The sequence below is a fragment of the Budorcas taxicolor genome, chromosome 3 (assembly GCF_023091745.1).
Source record: "Budorcas taxicolor isolate Tak-1 chromosome 3, Takin1.1, whole genome shotgun sequence".
NCBI classification, from domain to species: domain Eukaryota; kingdom Metazoa; phylum Chordata; class Mammalia; order Artiodactyla; family Bovidae; genus Budorcas; species Budorcas taxicolor.
The window spans coordinates 110,814,391-110,837,254 of NC_068912.1; the positions used below are offsets into that span (position 1 = coordinate 110,814,391).

Consider the following 22,864-nt stretch of genomic DNA (forward strand, 5'->3'; position numbering starts at 1 on the left):
TTATTGAGTGTATAGTTAACTTACTTCTCAGTCTATCCTTTTAAATGTTATAATAATCTCAATAAAGAAAACCTTTCCAAATATAATTAGAACAATGGTATTAGTATGGAGTATAGAAAATCTCTTTGTTCAGTTTAACTTCAAAGATCATTGTTTGTACCCTTTCATAAATGGGGTACTCGGGCAATTACTGCTTCTCGGCTTAAGGAACTTTTATACCTCTTATGTTTCTGAATATAGATAACCTAATATTTAGAGTGTATGTTTCAAAGGTGATATGAGTTTGTTTTGTGAATACAGATAGGACTCTCTTTTAACCTAGAGCCAAATAATTGTGTCCAGATTTAGAAGTTAGCTTAAGGCTGGTATTGTTGAAGACTGTAGAAATTCACTTCACTGCCTTCTGGTTAATGTAAACTTGATGTCTCTTCATTTTATCCTTCTGGTGCTCAGTTTGCAGATTCCTCTCTGCCCGTGACTTTGGAGAACGATGGGGAAACTACTGTAAGATGTGCAGTTATTGTTCACAGACATCCCCTAATTTGGTAGAAAATCGACTGGAGGGCAAGTTGGAAGAGTTCTGTTGTGAAGACTGCATGACCAAATTTACGGTTCTGTTTTATCAGGTAAATATGATGTGCCTCTTCGACTTTCTGAAGTTGGTACCATTATTTTCTATTTAAAATATATTCAGATTATGTGAAGAGAAATTGGTTGTTTAGAACTAGGTAAATAAATAAATTACGGGCTCTGGGCTCCTAAAGCAAAATTCAGTTGACTACAAACATGAAATCTTTGGGGTCAAGAAGATAGGATTTTTGGAGATTTTTATTGTTGTTTGGGGAACTGTTCCTTTTAGTTTTTGCTTTCTTGTAAGGCACATGGATCTTATTTATAACTTTTAGTTCTTTATAGTTGGAATTTTACACAGTTATGTTGCCTTAAGTGGCTCTCTCATTCAGAAGGAGTTCTGAGGAACTTGAAGTGAGCCTTTGCTCTCACTTCATGAGTTAAATGACTCTGACCTCCCTACCCTTCATCTACCTTCTTTTTTAAAAAATTACTTTCTTGAAAGCCCAACAACAAAAGCTGCAATTGATTAAACCACTAATACCTGTCTGGTGCTTCATAAATATTATTTCATTTAATCTTCACCACATTCCTTGGTGGCTCAGATGGTAAAAGAATGTGCCCACAGTGCAGGAGATGTAGGTTTGATCCCTGGGTTGGGAAGATCCATGGAGAAGGAAATGGCTACCCACTCTAGTTTTCTTGCCTGGAGAATCCCATGGACAGAAGAGCCTGGTGGGCTACAGCCCATGAGGTTGCAAAGAGTTGGACACGACTAAGTGACTAACACTTTCACAGTCCTAAGAGATAAGGTATAGTATTGCTATTGTTAGGTTGTTCTGGTATTGCCTGTTTATAAATAAGGAAAAAGAATAAGGTCCAGGGAGGTTATGTAATGTTCCCATGAAGAATCTGGTAGGAGAGGAAGAGCACCTGTAACACTCCAGTAAAATCATCTGTTTACTTGTTTACCTACCTAAACTATAGTTTTCTTTGAGAGAAGGTATGTCATTTTCATAATTATGTGACTAGGACCTATCTCAATGCTCAAGACGAAGGAAACCTAGTTAGATATTTGTCGAATGAATCAAAGTCTTTATGACTACAAAGCCCATATTCTTTTTTTTTTTTTTTAACTTATTTTATATTGGAGTATAGCTGATTAACAATGATGTATCAGTCCAGGTGCACGGCAGAGGGACCATAGCCCATATTCTTTATACTGCAGTGGGCTGCCTCTTAACCTTAAAAAAAAAACAAACCCCATCTTTTGATTCCTTCACCAGTAATTTTGAAAACAGGAGATCAATTTTTATATCCTCTCAATTGAGGGTATCTATATAAAACGAATAGTGTGTATATTTTTGACTACAGTATCTTAAGGTAGGAACCTTACGTTTTGTGATCTCAACTGACTCACACATTCTGTTTTCATAGTTCTTTCTGATTTTATGATTAGTGTTATGTTTTCATTATTTTATAGTTTTCAGCCTATCCTGTTTCACATTTCTTTCTCAGATGGCCAAATGTGATGGTTGTAAACGACAGGGAAAGCTAAGTGAGTCCATAAAATGGCGAGGAAACATCAAACATTTCTGTAACCTATTTTGTGTTTTGGAGTTTTGTCATCGTCAGCAAATTACGAATGACCCTTTTTCACAAAATAAAGGTAAAATTAAACTTGGCTAATGGGATCTTTCCGTCAGTGCTAAGTTACTGTCAGCACTCAAAGTTGTAAATAATGTAATAACAAAATTTCACTGCATTCACATAGCCTAAATTTACTTAAATTTTCCTTTAAGAATCCTTAAAGATTGTCCTAGTGGGCAAATTAATCTTGATGCTTTTTGTTTCCAAAATCAAACATACCAAGGAATCAATAAATATGTAAGCAATAATTTTTTAGGAAAATTAGATTTGCTTGCTTTTGATTGAATTCATCTGTATATAAATAACTTACACTAAGTGATATATTGCTATTCAGTTAATAAAGCAGAAATAAAAATAGAAAATCAGGGCAAACAAAGGAAGAGGATATATTAATATGGTGGCTGTTACTGGTGTAAGATTTGATTCAGAGCTTGCTTGTAGCCAAGGGAAAAAGAACAACACATTAATTATATCAGAAAAAATAAAGTAGACCAGTTCTTCATGGGTAGCAAAGCTTTTCCTGGCTAAGAATAAAATAATTTTGCAAGTAGGACAGCTAATGTGGTCAAAATATCCAGATGAATAGATACGTGGCATGTTCTGAAAGTAGCTCTCTGAAGTAGCACTTCTCTGAGTTAGGCTAAAAACATTTGATGTTATGTTCTGTCATCAAAGCCTGGAGTGCTCCTGAATTGACAGAATTCATATGCTCTGGCTTTATGGTGTGGCCTTTGTCTACTTTTGCAGTCTTATTAATCATCACCTTAACCACATATGCTTTGTGCTAATCTTTTGTGTTATCATCCATTCCCTAAGACCAGTTATGGTGGAATTTTCATTCTATAATGTGGGTTAACAAAATCAGTGTTCTTATGTGGATGGAGAGCTACGTCACCAACTTATTCATAAAAATTATCAGGTTAAATTTTTATTTGAATCAAGCTTTAGGTGTAGAAATTTTAACATTCACTAATGGAAAAGTCCTGTTAATCCTGAAGCCGATAACTATTTTTACACATTGAGTATCATTTGAAGTTTCTAATTTTAGAGAATTAAGCACCCTTTAAGTCCTAGTGAACACTAATCTAAACAGGATCACCCAACCCAACATTCAGTTCAGTTCAGTTCAGTTGCTCAATCGTGTCTGACTCTTTGCGACCCCATGGACTGCAGCATGCCAGGCCTCCCTGCCTATCACCAACACCCGGAGTTTACTCAGAGTCATGTCCATTGAGCCAGTGATGCCATCCAACCACCTCATCCTCTGTCGTCCCCTTCTCCTCCCGCTTTCAATCTTTCCTAGCATCAGGGTCTTTTCAAATGAGTCAGTTCTTCGCATCAGGTGGCCAAAGTATTGGAGTTTCAGTTTCGACATCAGTCTTTCCAGTGAATATTCAGGACTGATCTCCTTTAGGATGGACTGGTTGGATCTCTTTCCCGTCCAAGGGACTATTAAGAGTCTTCTCCAACACCAGAATTCAAAAGCATCAATTCTTCGGTGCTCAGCTTTCATTATAGTCTGACTATCACATCCATACGTGGCCACTGGAAAAACTGTAGCCTTGACTAGACGGACCTTTGTTGACAAAGTAACGTTTCTGCTTTTCAATATACTGTCTAGGTTGGTCATAACTTTTCTTTCAAGGAATAAGCGTCTTTTAATTTCATGGCTGCAGTCACCATCTGCAGTGATTTTGAAGCCCCAGAAAATAAAGTCTGCTACTGTTTACACTGTCTCCCCATCTATTTGCCATGAAGTGATGGGACCGGATGCCATGATCTTACTTTTCTGAAAGTTGAGCTTTAAGCCAGCTTTTTCACTCTCCTCTTTCACTTTCATCAAGAGGTTCTTTAGTTCTTCTTCGCTTTCTGCCATAGGGGTGGTGTCATCTGCATATCTGAGGTTATTAATATTTGTCCCGGCAATCTGGATTCCAGCTTGTGTTTCTTCCAGCCCAGCATTTCACGTGATGTACTCTGCATATACGTTAAATAAGCAGGGTGACAATATACAGCCTTGATGTACTCCTTTTCCTATTTGGAACCAGTCTGTTGTTCCATGTCCACTTCTAACTGTTGCTTCCTGGCCTGCATACAGATTTTTCAAGAGGCAGGTCAGGTGGTCTGGTATTCCCATCTCTTTCAGAATTTTCCACAGTTGATTGTGATCCACACAGTCAAAGGCTTTGGCATAGTCAATAAAGCAGAAATAGATGGATTTTTTGGAACTCTCTTGCTTTTTCGATGATCCAGCGGATGTTGGCATTTTGATCTCTGGTTCCTCTGCCTTTTCTAAATCCAGCTTGAACATCTGGAGGTTCATGGTTCACATATTGTTGAAGCCTGGCTTGGAGATTTTGAGCGTTACTTTACTAGCGTGTGAGATGAGTGCAGTTGCGCGGTAGCTTGCACATTCTTTGGCATTGCCTTTCTTTGGGAAATCCAACATTATGCAGTTATATATTTGTATTGCCTTGAAACTTAGTTGTTAGAGTTTTTTTAATGCGTGCATGTGATCCTCTTGTCTTACCTTTTTGTTTATTTTAATCAGCAAATATTTCTAAGGCACACATTGCTCCAGCGGTGCTCCCTGCTGCAAGGACAAATACAACACCAGTTATAACCAATGTGGTGTCATTGGCAAAAATATCTCCTGCCCAGCCCACAGGGAGTGGTGTTTTAAAAGGTATGACTTGAAGTAAAGGCATTTGGGTAAACTGTAGAGGTTTTTTCCTAGTGTAAATAGCGCTTACTGGTAATACTCACATGTACATTTATATGAAGAAACATGGCCCTCTGTCTCTGAGGGAAGTGGGTAGCAAGCAGGGTGGTGTGCATAGAGAAGGAAGTGGTATATATAATTTATTTTTTAAGGAACCCCAATGATTTAATATAGCTGCCTTTAACATCAGAGATTCTAACACAGTATGTTAGGATTGGGACCCAGGAATCCCTTGCCTTTACCAAGCACCCAGGTGATATTGATGCCAAATTTCCTTGTACTATTTTTTGAGAAATTCTGGACTTTAGACCACCTTAGAGAGAGGAAAGTAACCTCTTGGTTTCAGTGTTTACTTGTGTATATTCTAGCGATAATAATGTATTTTAATTTATAACAGGTGCAGTTGTTACTGAAGAGGCAACAAAGATCATTGAAAATGTAAGTTTTATTAATTATCTTCCTGATTAATATTCTTTGGGTTTAGTTTCATTTTAATATATAGCTTCTAATGTATATCTGAGTACATTTCTATTTGCTACTTAGTTGTTTTAAAAAGTGGAGTAATATATTATGCACTAATTTTTGTTTTTGAATTTTAAAGTTAGATCATTAATAATGCATTTCTGATTTATCTTACTGTTTGTGTTCTGGTTCCTTAGTTTCTTTAAATACTTGTTAATTCCATCTGGGTGGTTATTTTCCTCTTACTACTTTCAAGTATTTTTCTTTTCGACTAGAAGGTTCTGAAAAAGTTCAGTGTATTATTGTTTTATGCATCTTTGAATTACGTGAAGCTGAAAATAGTGCAAAGTAAAATAATATTTAAATTCTCTTTTTATTGTGAAACTTCCCAAAATTTAAAAAAAAAATGTAAAGAAATGCATAATTTCTGGCAGGCTGAAAGAATTGCAGACTTTGTCGTTGTCTTATGTCAGCATCACTTTAGCAGGAGAACAAAATTCCTATCGTCCTTTATCAGTATCACACAAAACCTAATGTGTCAGATCTTGGGTTAATGTTTTCATTATGGTGTTGCTCTCTCAATATTTTCTCTTGATACAATTAAAAGTATTTTAAAAAATATCATATAACAGTGTGATTCAGGTTCATTAAGTGGTGGTGCTGTACTAAAAAGTGTGCCCCAAATTCAATAAATTTGGAGAAGTTAGATGTGATATAACCCTGTGAAGAAGGCTAGACCATTGCTATGATATCTCATGCTGTTAATTTAGGAGAGTGCACCCTGCAGGGTATTAGAGATAATGTTCAAAAAGCCCCAAAGTGGTTTTAGAGCAGATACACCCTTCAGTTCACAAAATTATCTTGTAACCAGGCAAGGATGATGGAATAAATTGAAAAAATCCTGGCAACACAGATGTAAGATCAATGCTGCTATAATGTGCCCCTAAGGCCAAGCTCTCATCTGTGCTAAGACATGAAGTATTTTTGATGATTTGAAAGGAGGTGACACTGAGACAAAAAGGTTTACTACAAGTCATGGCTGGCTTTTCAAGTTTAAAGCCCACCAAGGTTTTAAGAATATAAAAATGAGCAGGCAAGCTATATCTGGAGCACTGAAGCTATCAAAACATTTCAGCTTTCAGTCAGTCAGTCAGTCCAGTCGCTCAGTTGTGTCCAACTCTTTGCGACCCCATGGACTGCAGCATGCGAGGCCTCCCTGTCCATCACTAACTCCCGGAGTTTACTCAGACTCATGTCCATTGAGTCGGTGATGCCATCCAACCATCTCACCCTCTGTCGTCCCCTTCTCCTCCCGCCTTCAATCTTTCTCAGCATCAGGGCCTTTTCCAATGAGTCAGTTCTTCGCATCAGGTGGCCAAAGTATTGGTGTTTCAGCTTCAACGTCAGTCCTTCCAGTGAATATTCAGGACTGATCTCCTTTAGGATGGACTGGTTATTTCAGCTTTACCAGAATTTAAAGAGTCTTTAACTTGGAAGACAACATAACATCTGTTAATAAAGAAGCTTTTAAAATGGTAAAGAAGGTAAATTTGTGCAAGGTTGATGAAAGGGATGTTGAGATTTTGCTTGGGTTGTTTCCCAGGGATTAATAAAGGAGGACTTGCTAGAATTAGAAAAACAGAGGTAATAGGAAGAGGGCCCCAGCAATTAGCCTGGGTCTTCAGCACATCAACTAGCAATGAAGTGACTGGCACAGACTTTTGACCATATTTCAGCAACAGTTGCTGGTTTTGAAGATGATCCATATGTGGATTGCAGTTCCATGGTGGTGAGGTGAAAGATGGACAAGTGTCTTTGCATATGAAGAAATCCTCAGTGGGAAAGAAAAAGAGAAAAAACCCAAACCATGTTAGATTCATTAGCTTCATTCTTTAGCAAAAGTCTTCTAGGAAATCAGACCAGCCTTCACCATAATGTGGAGAGAGAGTTTATCCTACTTAATTTGATATCTCTTAACTCTTCCATTATTAAGGTTGAAAGAGGATAATGATAACACTAGTTAATTATTTTTAGGCAGTATACCACATTAGTTAATGAACTGTCATTAAGTTAATTTCATATTTATATATTATGTATTGTACTTTAAATTATACTTTAAAATTACATGATTAATCAGTTATAGAATTAATATTTTATTAACTGCTTAATTATATAATGAATTATTAATGCATTGTGCCTTAAATTAATATTATTGTTATGAAGTAAGTATTGTTATTTGTTATATATTATAAAAATATTCTATATTATAAGTGTATATTCTGTGATAATGCATTCTTCCTCTATATGTATGGGACAATTAGTCTTAAATTATGTTGGTTTTTTTAATTATTCAGAAGCATATCTCTCATATTAAATGTGACTGCCCTATATATGTTTTCCCTATATGGAGTACTTCTGTAATTCACCAGTCATTTAAACTGTGTTACAGAATAGTTCTGATTAATATTTTCAGTTTAGTCTATAAAAAGTATAATAATAAATAATGTATTTTTATGATTTTTAAAAAAGAAAACCAGACTGTTTTAGAATCTTTTTCTTTGTTTCTCTGGGACTTTGGTCTGGATTCCTTCAGGTTATTTAAGTGGTCTTAAGTTTTGGGGAAAGGTGAGGTACTGGAAAGTGCAAAGAAGAAAACATACTGCAAATGTCAGCAAACTTCTTCTGTAAAGGTCTAGAGAGTAAATTAGACTTTGCAGGCCATGCAGTCTCTGTTGCAGCTCCTTACTTCTGCCATTGTAGTGGAGAAGTAGCCGTCGACAATATATAAGTAAGTGGCTCTGTTCTAGTAAAACTTTAAAACAAATGATGGGCCCATAAACCAAGCTTTGCCAACTCCATGTTCTACTATATTCCCTCCATCCATAATTAACCATTGATAGATTTGGCTTATTTGCTCATAGTTTTTTCTTTTCTTACCCTCCCTTTTTAAACAGTGAATCACTGCCCCCAGTCCTTTTTCACATCCCTCGATGCAGCTACTGTTACAAATTTGGTGTGTGTCCTTTCAGACTGTTTTTAATCTTTTACATTCATATATACACATCCATTGAAAATAATATTATTTTTTAAAATATCCATCTGATTCTTAATAGACTTGGTACATTTCTACTACTACTGTATAATATTGTATATTTTGTTGTTGTTCAGTTGCTCGGTTGTAGTCTGACTCTTTGCATCCCCATAAACTGCAGCATGCCAGGCTTCTCTCTCCTCTACTGTCGCCCGGAATTTGTTCAAATTCAGGTGCATTGGGTCAGTGATACTGTCTAACCTCTGCTGCCCCCTTCTCCTTTCGCCTTCAATCTTTCTTAGCATCAGTGTCTTTTCCAATGAGTTGGCTCTTTGCATCAGGTGACGAAAGTATTGGAGCTTCAGCTTCAGCAAAACTCCTTCCAGTGAATATTCAGGGTTGATTTCCTTTAGGATTGACTGGTTTGATCTCCTATATTGCCTATAGATACCACATTTTGTTTATCTATTGCCCTGTTGATAAACATATGTTGCTTCACTATCAAAAATATCTGCTGCAATGAATGAACATTCTCGTATATGTCTTCTTATGCATGTGACAGGTGTGTTTGTCTAGTGTAGACATGGAAGAGTGGAATTTTGGGGACAAAGTGTATTTACATTTTTAGTTTTCAAATTGCCCTATTGAGTGGGTGTTCCAGTTTTTATTTCCACTGGCAGTTTATGTTTGTACTCATTTCCTACAGCCTTACTGTCATTTTATGTTTTCAGATTTAAACTTTTTTTTGCCAGTCTTCAGTAATATCTTATTGTTTTATTTTGTATGTCACTGATTACTAGTGAGTTTGCTTATATTTCTGTTTCTGAACATCTGCGTTTTCTTTCGTTTTTGTATTTGTCTTTTTTCTTATAGATTTCTTTCTGTATTCTGGATTTGTCTTCCTTTCTACTCATCATTTTTATCAACACAAAAACATGTGGTATTATTTCCTACCTGAAAAAAATCCTTATTTAATACCATGGCCTTTCAGTTACTGTCCCATTTTTCTGCTTTCCATTTTGGAGAGAAATCCTCTAAGGGTGGCCTGTGCTTGTTGCATCATTTTTTTAATCTGCTTTCTTTCCTTAGCTCACTCTAGTCAGGCTTTTGTCTGTACCACTCTGGTGAAATATGTCTTGTCGAGACCTCCATCAGTCTTTATTTTGCCAAATCTAGTGGTCAGTTTTCAGTTCTCCTTCTCCTCATGGTTTCAGTAACATTTGATACAGCTGATCTCTCTTTCCTTCCTTGAAATACCTTCAACTTCTAGGTCATCATACTTATCCCTTTTGTCAGCCTACACATTTCTTTATAGGGGACTCATACAGTCCTCTGGTTTTAAACCACCTGGATAGTGGCTGATTACAGACTGACTTCTCTTGCCTTGACCTCTGAGCTCTAGGTTCAGGTATCCATCCAGCTACTCTTAGATGATGAATAGTCATCTCTGGTAAAGCAGAGTCCTTTTATTTCATCCAGTCCTTTTACTTACTCTCCAGTGTTCCTTACTTCTTATCACTTCTGGTGCCATCTTCTTAGTCTGGGCCGTCATCATCTTTCTTCTGTATTATTGCAGTGACCTCCTACTTGTCTTTCTCCTTCCATTCTTGCCATTTGCAGTTTTTTTTCCTCCACAGTGTTGCCAGAATGATCATTTTAAAACACAAATCAGATTGTCACTCTGATGCTTTAAAAACCTTCAACGAAATTCTGAAAAAGAAGAATAAAGAAGGGGAAGAGCTAGTTCCCCAAATTATAACTACACATTTGAAAAAAAAGTTTAAAAAATTTTATTAGCATATTGTTGATTTACAATGGTGTGGTAGTTTTAGATGTGAAGTGAATCATTTATACAACAGATTTTATAGAGCTACATAGTTGAAACAACAGGAAGCCATGGATAGACAATTCAGTAGAAAAGAAGTCCAGAAATAGACCTAAATATATATAAATATATATTTATAAATGTATAGTATATTATATATTTAATAAATAAAAACTTATTTAAAAATTATATATAATTATAAATATTATAGAAATATTATGTATATATTTTATATAAATCTGGAGAAGGAAATGGCAACCCACTCCAGTATTCTTGACTAGAGAATCCTGTGGACAGAGGAACCTTGGGGGCTGCTGTCCATAGGGTCGCACAGAGTCGGACACGACTGAAGTGACTTAGCATGTGTGCATGCATGCGTAAATATATATATAATATATATGTAAATATATATATGTATGTATATATACACACAAACACACACGATTTTAGAAATAATAAAGGTGGCAGTTCACATCATTAGGAGAGCTCTAGATTATTCAATAAACAGTGTTGTGACAACTGAGTAGACATATGGAAGAAAATACCATAGGATTTCTACCTCCTAAGTTAAACCAAAATGATGCCCAGATGGAGAAAAGTTTCAAGTTTAAAAAATAATGAAAGTATTAGGAAAAAGTGTAGGAAAGAATTTTAATGCAGAAATAGGGAAAGTCTTTCTAGATATGTCACAGAACCCAAAAGCCATAAAGATTTGTGAGGAAAATTCAACTACATTTCAAAGTCAGGACACATGAGAAAAATGAAGAAGTTGCAATTTATGTTGTAGAAGGCTATTTTTTCCCATATGTGAAGAGTTTCTGTGAGTCATTGAGAAGATCCAGCACCCATTAGGAACATGGGTAAAAGTATGATCCATAATTTTACAGACTTGGAAAAAAAATAGTTCTTAAATATACACAAACATAATTCAGCTTCAAGATTAGAGAAATGCCATTTAGAACTATAGTTTTATCAGATGGGAAAGATAAAAATGCCAATAGCAGTTGGTAAAACTGCTACAGAGGGCAACTTAGTAAAACCTGTTAAAATTTAAAATGTAAATACCCTTTTACTCAGGAACTCCAATTTTAAGAATTTACCCTTCAGATATATTCTGCACATTTATGAAATGATGTACAAGGATAACAATTGCAGTATTGTTTGTAGTAGGAAAAGCCTATAAACATCCTAGTTGTTTCATCAGTGATCAGGGCTGTTGTGAGTTCATCCTGAGATATTGTATAAATTAGAAAAAAAGAAAATAGCCCTAAATAGAGAGTCTGAAATGCAACCTCTCCAATCACACACTTAGTCACATGGCGTGGCAAGTGGAGTCCCTTGCACGCATACACAGCTGCTCTGTTCAGACTGTAGTTATATATACCATATCCTGTGCAGTGGAATATCATGCAGTTAAAAAGAATGTGGTGGCTCTTTTATGTACAGACACAAAGCAGTCTTATATATGTTTCCTGCCTGTATGTTTGTATAGAATACCTCTGGAAGGCAGCCAGTAAAGAGACAGCAGTGATTACCTCTGAGGAGAACTGAAAGACTGGGGGAGAATTTTAACAGGGAGAATTATTTTTTTCATTATTTGCTATTTGAATTTTTGGATTTGTCCCATGTTATACTGCCCATTCAGAAACATGCATAGAATTAAAAGATAAAGGAAAACTGGGAAAAGGATATGAGTAGACAGTTCACAGAAGAGGAAATATAAATAATGCTTAAACATGAAAAATATCTAACCATACTACTATTATATAATTTCTCACTTACTGAGAAACAGCAAAAAACGTTTGATGATGTTTAACAGTATTGGGAAACAGACTCCTATACATTGTAATATACAGATTTTCATATACTTTGACCCACCAAATAGCACTTATACGACCTTATTCTAGTCAGCACGCCTGGCGGTCCTGCGGATCTCTCTTGTTTCAATAGGGTCTAGGATTAGACCCAGGGATGCTTCTTCTTCCAGCCTCTGACCACCCTCCAACCTCTTTTCCAGTCCTAACCTTCAGAACCATCTTCTCAGCTATTCACTGTCTCCAGGACCAGCCAGCATTGTCTCTATTGCCAGTCAACCAAGAACTCCCAGATTAATCAGAATTATTCCACCAAGGTGGAGGCCAGCATGAAACGTGTGGTCAACCTGCATCTGCAGGCCTCCTACACGTACTGCTCTCTGAGCATCCATTTCCACCATGGCACTGTGGCTCTGGAGAATGTGGGCCACTTATTCTGAGAGTTGGTCTCTTGAAGATACAAAACTGGTGCAGTGGCTGTATCCTCTTCCAGGGTGTGCAGAAGCTGTCCCAAGATGAGTGAGGTAAACCCCTGGACACCATGGACACTGCTGTGGTCGTGGAGAAGAACCTGAACCAAGCCCTTTTGGATCTTCATACCGTGGTTCTGCCTGTGTAGACCCCCATCTCTATGATGTCTTAGAGAATCACTCCATAGATGAGGAGGTGAAACTCAGCAAGAAGTTGGGCATCCACCTGACAGACTGGCTGCCGTTGGGCTGGCGAGTGTCCCTTTGAGGGGTCAACCTCAACTCAAGAAGGGCTCAGAGCCTCTGGCCCAGCTGCCTTTGAGGGGCCACTGTGGATCCCCCAGGTGTCAGGACTTCTGCCTGAGTGTCTTGCTGCAGCCACTAGGCAGCTTTTTAATGACCCAGGAGCCCTCTCCCAAGCCATGGACTAAATGGAGACAGTAAAAGCTTTGCAGGAAAAGAGAAGAGACCTCAGTCTATAGATATACGAGCACATGCAGAATCAATTTGTATGTAAGGATTTTTTTTTTGTTAATAGTAGCAAAAGATTTGTAACATTTAATGTTCACCAGCAGGGACTCTTCAAATTACATATAGTGCATTCAGTGTATAAAAGTGTTAACAGGCAGCTTTGTAGAAAGTTATATGACAGTACCTCCAAGATAGTTAGCTAAGTGGCAAAGCAAGGTGCTGAACCTTGCTAATAATATGCTACCATGTGTAAAGGCTGAGTGCTGAAGAATTGATGCTTTTGAACTGTGGTGCTGGAGAAGACTCTTGAGTGTCCCTTGGACAGCAAGTCAGTCCTAAAGGAAATCAACACTGAATATTCATTGGAAGGACTGATGTTGAAGCTGAAACTTCAATACTTTGGCCACCTGATGTGAAGAGCCTACTCATTGGAAAAGACCCTGATGCTGGGAAAAATTAAGGGCAAGAGAAGGTGGCAACAGAGGATTGAGATGTTGGATGGCATCATCAACTCAATGGACATGAGTTGAGCAAATCCAAGGAGATAGTGAAGGACACGCGAGCCTGGCTTGCTGCCGTTCATGGCGTCACAAAGAGTTGGACACGACTGAGCAACTGAACAACAACATCATGTGTAATCAGAAGCAACTTAATTATATAGCCCATCTCTGGAAGGATGTATAAGAGACTGAGAACATTGTGTTCAAGACTGAGTTTGGACACATGGCACACAGTTGTAGAAAACTTACTTTTCACGCATATACTTTATGAATGACTACATCATTCAAAATTATTGCATCTGACATCTATTGTGGCTTTCCCTGGTGGCTCAGATGGTAAAGTGCCTGCCTGCAATGCCGGAGACCCATGTTCAATCCCTGGGTTGGGAAGATCCCCTGGAGAAGGAAATGGCAACTCACTCTAGTACTCTTGCCTGGAAAATCCCATAGACAGTGGAGCCTGGTAGGTTACAGTCCATGGGGTCACAAAGAGTTGGACATGACTGAGCGACTTCACTTTATTTTCTTTCAACATCTATTTAAAAAGTAAGTTTAAATAACAGTCTTCCCCTTACCCGTGGGGAAAATGTTGCAAAACCCTCAGTGGATGCCTGAAACTATGGACAGTACCAAACCCAATATATACACTAATTTTTTTCCTGTACTACACATCTATGATAAAGTTTAATTTATAACTTAGGCACAGAGATTAACAACAATAGCAATAACATAGAACAGTTACAACAGTATACTATCATGAAAGTTATATGAATGTGGTCTCTGTTTCAAAATACCTTATTGTACTGTATCACCATTGTTGTGATATGAGATGATTAAGTGAGGTGAAGTACGTAGGTGTTGTGATGAAGTGTTACGCTTTTCCCTTTGCACTTGAAGGATGCACTTTAGGACTTCTCTTTGGCATATCTGAATTGCTGCTCTTGCGTTTTGGGATGCCGTTATCAAGTACAGTAAGAGTTAGGCTGTGCTGTGCTCAGTCAGTCAGTCATGTCTGACTCTTTGTGACCCCATGGACTATAGCCCGCCAGGCTCCTCTGTCCACAGGATTCTCCAGGCAAGACTGGAGTGGGTTGCCATGGCCTTCTCCAGAGGATCTTCCCGACCCAGGGATTGAACCTGCGTCTCTTGTGTCTCCTGCATTGTAGGCAGATTCTTTACCCACTGAGCTATCTGGGAGCCTAAATACAGTAACAGTTACTTGACCGCAAGCACTGTGATACCACAGCAATCATTTGACATCCTTGATGGCTAAAAGTGGAAAAAATAGTGGAAGTGTTAATTGCTTCAGTCATGTGTGACTATGAGATCCCATGGACTGTAGCCTGCCAGGTTCCTCTGTCCATGGATTCTCCAGGCAAGAATACTGAGGTGGGTAGCCACTCCCTTCTCCAGGGACTCTTCCCAACCCAGGGTTCAAACCCAGGTCTCCTACATTGCAGGCGGATTCTTTACTGTCTGAACCACCAGGGCTACAAAATGACTAATGGGGCAGGATATGCCAGACAAAGGAATGGTTCACTTCCTCTTCAGGACAGAATGGGACAGCAGGAGATTTTATCGTGCTGCTCAGAATGGTGCACAGTTCCATAACATAAACTTGTGAATTGTGTATTTCCGGAGTAATACTATATTTTCAGACTGCGGTTGACCATGGGTAACTGAAACCAAGGAAAGCAAAACTGCAGACAGGAGGGACTGCTGTGTACCGTTTGGTGGTTCCCCATCACTCTTAAAATACAATCCTAATTTTCTGGGTTTTGTTTTTAAATTAAGACCTTCCAGGGCTAAGAACAGTGTCTGGCTTGTAGTAAATATTCAGTAAATGTTTACTGGATGAAAGAACATGTTTTAAATACATTCGCCCATTCTGTTGTTTGTCCTTCAGCTTTAAAGGCCGTTGTTTGCAAAAGTTTAAAATTTCAAGGTGGTCAATTGTATCAGCCTTTTCTACTTGGAGTCTTTCATGTTTTATTTAAGAATACTTTCTCTGTTGTTGTTGTTCAGTCACTAAGTCGTGTCTGACTCGGGATCTCTTGGACTGCAGCACACCAGGCTCGGCTGTCCTTCATTATCTCCTGAAGTTTGCTCAGATCCATGTTCATTGAGTCGGTGATGCTATCTGACCGTCTCATCCTCTGCTGCTCTCTTCTCCTTTTGCCTTCAGTCTTTCCCAGCATCAGGGTCTTTTCTGGTGAGTCTGCTCTGATCAGATGGACGAAGTATTGGAGCTTCAGCTTCAGCATCAGTCCTTCCAATGAATGTTCAGGACTGCGCTTTAGGATTGACTGGTTTGAACTCCTTGCAGTCCAAGGGACTCTCAAAAGTCTTTTCCAGCACCACAATTCAAAAGCATCAATTCTTTGGCGCTCAGCATTCTTTATGGTCCAACTCTAACGTCTGTACATGACTACTGGAAACACCATAGCTTTGACTATACGGACCTTTGTTGGCAAAGTGATATCTCTGCTTTTTAATACACTATCTAGGTTTGCCCTAGCTTTTCTTCCAAGGAGCAAGTGTCTTTTAATTTTATGGCTGCAGTCACCATCTGCAGTGACTCTGGAGCCCATGAAAATAAAATCTGCCACTGTTTCCACTCTTTCCCCTTCTGTTTCCCATGAAGTGATGGAACCAGATGCAATGATCTTTAGTTTTCTGAAAGTTGAATTTTATGCCAGCTTTTTCACTTTCCTCTTTCATCCTTATCAAGAGGCTCTTTGGTTCCTCTTCACTTTCTACCATCTAGTATCATCTGCATATCTGAGGTTGTTGATATTTCTCCAGGCAGTCTTGATTCCAGCTTGTGATTGATCCAGCCTGGCATTTGGCGTGATATAATCTGTGTGCATGCATGCTAAGTCACTTCAGTCATGTCCAACTCTTTTGGACCCTATGGACTGTAGCCCACCAGGCTCCCCTGTCCATGGGATCCTCCAGGCAAGGGTAATGGAGTGGGTTACCGTGCCCTCCTCCAGGGGATCTTCTTGACCCAGGGATTGAGCCTGGATCCCTTATTTCTCCTGCATTTGCAGGCGGGTTCTTTACTACTAGTGCCACCTGGGAAGCCCTCTGTTCTCTGCTTTTAAGTTAAATCAGCAGGGTAACAGTATTCAGCCTTGTCATACTCCTTTCCCAATTTTGAACCAGGCACAGAAGAATGGGAAAGGAGAAAGAAGGCAAGGGAGAAAGGGAAAGATATACTGAACGCAGAGTTCCCAAGAATAGCAAGGAGAGATGAGAAGGCCTTCTTAGATGAACAGTATTTTCTCTGAGTTCTGGTTATTTGAAAATTCTCCATTAATTTTAAAGTTTTGTGTTTTTTGTGTTGAGGTCTTTAATCAATATGAAGTATTTTTTTGCATGTGGTCTGAAGTTTGATCCAGTTTTTCTGAATATCCAGTTGTCCTAATCTGCAGATTGTTTCCGTTATACTTACTGTAGGCAGAATACTTCTAAAAACCAATAAATAGTACTGATACTGATTGAAGAAGAATTAGTAATTAATATATATTTTCCAAAGCAATTTTATTGTACCACTCTTTCAGGGAATTATATTTCTTTTTATGTATATCACCTTTCGATCGATAGCAATTCTAGTCAGTGAGAAGATACTAAAAAAAAAAAAAACTCTCTTTGGTTTCTGAATTTGTTTTTAACTAGGGAAGTGTGCAGACAGATGCCATGAAACTTCTGTCTTCCCAGTCTTCAAAAGTTTTAAAGAACAAAGCGTTATTGTGCAAACCTGTCACACAGACCAAGGCTACCTCTTGCAAACCACATACACAACACAAGGAATGTCAGACAGGTATGTGTTGTGCTTTCCACATGCAGTAAGTTTGTTCTCTGCTTTGTGTGCTTGTTTTTGATTTTTTAAGAAAGAAGAGTCATTGACAGTTTCTTAAATGTGAAAATCTTTAATTCTTGGATCACCTACTTTGAACATCTAATTTACTCCTTTTGTATTTATTGTCATTAACACTAATAACTACTAAATTGAATCCATATGTACCAAAGCGTTATGTGGACAGTATCTTCTGAACAAGCATCTTTTGTACATGTGCCTTGCTCTTGAGATGTACTGACAGGCTATTATAATTACTAAATACAAATTTAGTTAAAAGCCTTAGTGAATTAACCTTGGTTCTTTTTTAAACACTGTGAATTAATTTACTAAAAGTATAACTATATGTCTGAGGTATTGGTGATCAGGAAAATTATTTGAAAATGTTGTATACTCTTGCCCCAATCCATGTTAACTGCTTTTAATCCCACTACCTTTATATTTTCAAGTATTTTTATAGCCTATTCTGTCTGAAACATTTTCTTTTAACTTTTTATTTTATATTGGAATATATAACCAATTAACAATATTGTGATAATTTCAGGTGGACAGCAAAGGTACTCAGCCATAAATATACTGCCGAAAACTTTCTTGGTATTTCTTTTTAATGATAATTTTACTTCACAGAATATACTATATTTAAAAGCTTACTCTGTCAACAACTAACCATGAGTTTTTATGTAGGATGTCTTTCTTTTGGTAGGAGTCAAGGAGAATTCTGTTTTCCTTCCTCAGTAAATCTGATTTGTTTTATATTCCTGTTAAAATGATACACTCTTTGTTTACCTGTATTTTATATTAAATACACATCCACATATGGAAGGTAGTAAGGGATCTGTGGACAGCTACATACGTGGGTATGTGTGTGCTTATTACATTTTTTGAATTTCTAGATTCTATTAGGATGTTTTCCATATACTGTTGTAAACTACTTTTTTACTTGACATTGCATGAAAACATTTCATATCGACATAAATTTAAATATATATTGAGATTCTTAATGGATGCATAGATTCCAATGTATATAACATATGAATATATATATAACGTATATCCATCTTCCTAAGGAAGATGCCTGTTTTTTAATGTTATAAACAGTATTGAGTTAAGGGTGTATAAACAGATCTTTCTTCACTTGTATAATTATATCCTTAGGATAAATCCTAAGTAGTGGGATTACTGATTCAAAAGCTGTCATAGATTGTTAAGGCTTAGATTTTAATGTGTTACTGCAGAATTACCCTCCTGAAAAGTTATATCAATTTATGCTCCAGCTAGCAATGTTTGAGAACATCCATTTCTCAGCACTTTGACACTGGGTATGAAACCCCTTTCCCCTCAACTTTAGTTTTGAAAAATGCAAAATTTGGAAAGATTGAAAATACAGCACAATGAACACCCTTGGATGAGTATATGCATATACACAATGAATATACCCTTCGTCTAGATTCACTAAATGTTAACTTTTTTCAGCATTTTTTTTCTCCTCTTACTCCCGTCCCCACATCTTTTAAAAAGTAAAATAGTTTATTTTTAACTTGATGTATTCTGTAGACATCACCCTAATTCCACTAACGTATTAAATACATGGCATTGCTAGGACATGTATGACTGCCTATAGCTTTATTAATACTACTGTCAGTGACCAAGCTTTGAACAAACAGAAATTCAACTAAAAGCTGAATTAAAAATGGCATCATGGAAGTATTATGGTTTGTGTTTAAACCTTAATTAGTATATGCTCTTGAGAAATATAAATAGTAACAAAATATAAATTTTAAATGCTTGGGGGATAAACATAAATTGCTTATTCTTGAAAATAACTGATTCAAATATTTCATTCAGATTTATCTATGCCTAATGAGAAAAATGATGTGGAACTTGATTCTCCACCTGCAAAGAAAAAAAGAATAGGTTTTTTCCAGACTTATGATGCGGAATATTTAAAAGTTGGTTTTATTATCTGTCCGGGATCAAAAGAAAGCTCACCGAGGCCACAGTGTGTCATCTGTGGAGAAATTTTATCCAGTGAAAACATGAAGCCAGCAAATCTTTCTCATCATTTGAAGACAAAGCATTCAGAATTAGAAAACAAACCAGTAGATTTTTTTGAAGAAAAATCTCTTGAAATGGAATGTCAAAACAGTGCTTTAAAAAAGTGTTTACTAGTTGAAAAGTCACTTGTGAAAGCTTCTTATTTAATTGCTTTCCAAATTGCTGCCAGCAAAAAGCCATTTTCCATTGCTGAAGAATTAATTAAACCATATTTAGTAGAAATGTGTTCAGAAGTTTTGGGTTCCAGTGCTGGAGACAAAATGAAAACCATTCCTCTTTCTAATAATACAATTGGACACAGGATTGATGAACTGTCTGCAGACATTGAAGATCAGCTGATTCAAAAAGTCAGAGAGTCCAAGTGGTTTGCCCTCCAGATAGATGAATCATCAGAAATCTCAAATACCACCCTTCTTTTGTGCTATATTCGTTTCATTGATTATGGTTGTAATGATATAAAAGAAGAATTATTATGTTGCATTGAAATACCTTCCCAAATGACGGGTTTTGAAATATTTGAACTAATAAATAAATATATTGATAGTAAATCTCTGAATTGGAAGCATTGTGTTGGTCTCTGTACAGATGGGGCTGCAAGCATGACTGGTAGGTGTTCTGGTTTAAGGGCAAAAATTCAAGAAGTTGCCACGAATACAGTGGCATTTACACATTGTTTTATTCACCGTGAACATTTAGCAGCAGAAAAGTTGTCTCCATGCTTACATGAAATTCTTTTGCAGTCAGCACAAATTTTAAGCTTTATAAAGAGCAATGCATTGAATTCACGAATGTTGACAATTTTGTGTGAAGAGATGGGGTCTGAACACGTGAATTTACCACTTCATGCTGAAGTACGTTGGATATCAAGAGGAAGAATTTTAACAAGATTATTTGAATTACGACATGAAATTGAAATATTTTTAAATCAGAAGCATTCAGATTTGGCCAAGTATTTTTTTGATGAGGAATGGGTTGCAAAGGTGGCCTATTTATCAGATGTTTTTTCACTTATAAATGGGTTAAATTTAAGTCTCCAAGGAACTATGACTACACTCTTCAATTTGTATAATAAAGTGGATATGCTTAAGAAAAAGTTAAAAACGTGGTTGAAGCGCACACAAGAGAATGATTATGACATGTTCCCTTCATTTTCTGAATTCTCAAGCTCATCAGGCTTAAATATGAGTGGTATGGCAAGCATTATATTAGAGCACCTGGAAGGACTTTCTCAAATGCTCAATGACTATTATCCACCAGAAGAAGACTTGCGTTCAGGAAATTTGTGGATAATTAATCCTTTTACAAATCACCAAAATAGTAATCTCACGGACTTTGAAGAAGAAAAATTAGCACAATTATCATCAGATTTAAGGTTACAATCAGTATTTAAATCAATGTCTGTAACTCAGTTTTGGATAAACGCAAAGGCAAGTTACCCAGAACTTCATGAAAAGGCAATGAAATGCTTATTACCTTTTTCAACAATTTATTTATGTGATGCTACCTTTTCAGCTTTGACTGAGTCAAAACAAAGAAATCTGTTGGTTTCTGGCCCTGCACTACGACTTGCTGTCACATCTTTAATTCCAAGGATAGAAAAATTGGTAAAGGAGAAAGAATAGTAATCTGCATATTCCTTATTATCAGAGTCTATAATTTTGTGTTGAATTTTGTATGAGTATCTGAAAATAATAATTTCCTAATGTGGATATATGTTCTTGGTGATTAAATATGTGTTTTAATAATTTTTCTCTTTTTGTTGAGGAATTTAATAATTACACATTTATACATAAGTAAGTAAGTGAAGTCTCTCAGTCGTGTCCAACCCTTTGGGACCCCATGGACTGTAGCGTACCAGGCTCCTCTGTCCATGGGATTTTCCAGGCAATAGTACTGGAGTGGATTGCCATTTCCTTCTCCAGAGGATCTTCCCGACCCAGGGATCGAACCCGGGTCTCCTGCATTGTAGACAGACGCTTTACCATCTGAGCCACCAGGGAAGTTCATAACTATATATAATTTTAATAGTCCAAGGTAGAGAACTTAGCTGTTTTATTGATGGATCAGTCATTTGGATTAGTGACAAAGATGTAGGTAATGAAAGGCCGAGGGTTTTTTTTTTTTTTAACTTTTTATTTTTCGTTGGGGTATAGCCAATTAACAGTGTTGTCAGTGTTGTGAGTTTCAGGTGGACAGCAAAGGGACTCAGTGAAAGGCCCAGTTTATAGTGTAATAGCTAACACACCTGGATGTTGAAACTGCTTGGCCTTTAGAAACACATGGGTAGATAGAAAACCAGATCCAAGGAGAGTGGCTAACAGGAAATGGAAGCAGCAGGAGAATTTGAGACCCCTGTTAGGGGCCTCTCTGTCTCTAGACCTGGCTTAGCAAACCTTTCTCATAAGAGGCCAGGTAGTGACTATTTTAGGTTTTGCAGGCAATGCGGTGGGAACTACTCAATTCTCTTGTTGCATCACAAATGCAGTGGTAGACAATACACAGACAAACTGGTTCAATAAAACTACTTACTTATGAACACTGTAATATGAATTTCATGTATTTTCAAGTGTCATGAAAGCTACCTTAAATTTTTAAAAAAATCATTAAAAAATGTAAACAAGCATTGTTAGCTGGGGGCGGGGGGGTTGGTTAAAAAAAAAGCACTTTCTGAATTTGTCTCAGTTTTCTCATCCAGGTTTAGATAGATTTCAGTAAAAGAAAATGGGCCAGGAGTGGACTGTAGGGTTTTGTTCAGTGAAAACGTCTCTACCCACCGCTGCACATAGCTGAATTTTCAAACACCTTTCACACTGTAATTTCAACTGAGAGATATTAGAGCGAAAATATATTTCAGGCAAAGATAAGAAACAGCTTATTTTATAATCACTGGCAATTATTTATTCCTAATAATTTCACAAATAATTTACAAATAATTCTTTGTGCCAGGCGTTGTGCTGTATCTCAGGGCTGATACGGCGCTATCCACATGTCAGATGAGGACACCACTGAGGCCCGCTGAAGTTAGGTGACAGCTCCGATCGCCAAGCTAGCGTGGCAAGGGCAGGAGCGACCCCCCCCCCACCCCCACCCCACCAACGTCTTTTGACCCAAATGGAGCTCTTTTGCAAGCCACGTCCAGATACCCATGTTTGATTCTTCTGCTCTGTCCATATTGGCTGGGAAACTTTCCCTAAATTCAGAAGGGAGCGTTTAGTGTCAAAGCAAGCGGGCGTCAGTGTCCCCAGCTGTGAGATGGGGATGCCCTGCCTCAGCGCCGTCTCTTCTCGCAGCCGGTGCAGGGCCGAGCGAGGGAGGCAGCCCCGCTGGGAGGTGAAGTCTTCCGGCCGCCCAGGGAGGGAGGCAACGCCCGGACGGCAGGGGGCGGGTTTTCGGCGGCGCCTACCCCGGGGCGGGCGCGGCCCGCATGCCTGC

The 22,864-nt window shown here is 37.7% G+C and overlaps 1 protein-coding gene across 1 annotated transcript in view; it reads left to right on the forward strand.

The window, feature by feature from the left end:
- ZMYM6 (zinc finger MYM-type containing 6) overlaps window positions 1–19,892 on the forward strand; it is a 44,677-nt gene extending 24,785 nt beyond the window's left edge. Inside the window, exons 11-16 of the mRNA XM_052637720.1 lie at window positions 454–626; window positions 2,089–2,239; window positions 4,772–4,906; window positions 5,340–5,380; window positions 17,197–17,341; window positions 19,734–19,892. Of these exons, the coding sequence (XP_052493680.1) occupies window positions 454–626; window positions 2,089–2,239; window positions 4,772–4,906; window positions 5,340–5,380; window positions 17,197–17,341; window positions 19,734–19,771 (683 nt within the window). The 3' untranslated portion in view covers window positions 19,772–19,892. The remainder of the gene's footprint in view (window positions 1–453; window positions 627–2,088; window positions 2,240–4,771; window positions 4,907–5,339; window positions 5,381–17,196; window positions 17,342–19,733) is intronic.
- Window positions 19,893–22,864: the final 2,972 nt, after the last annotated feature.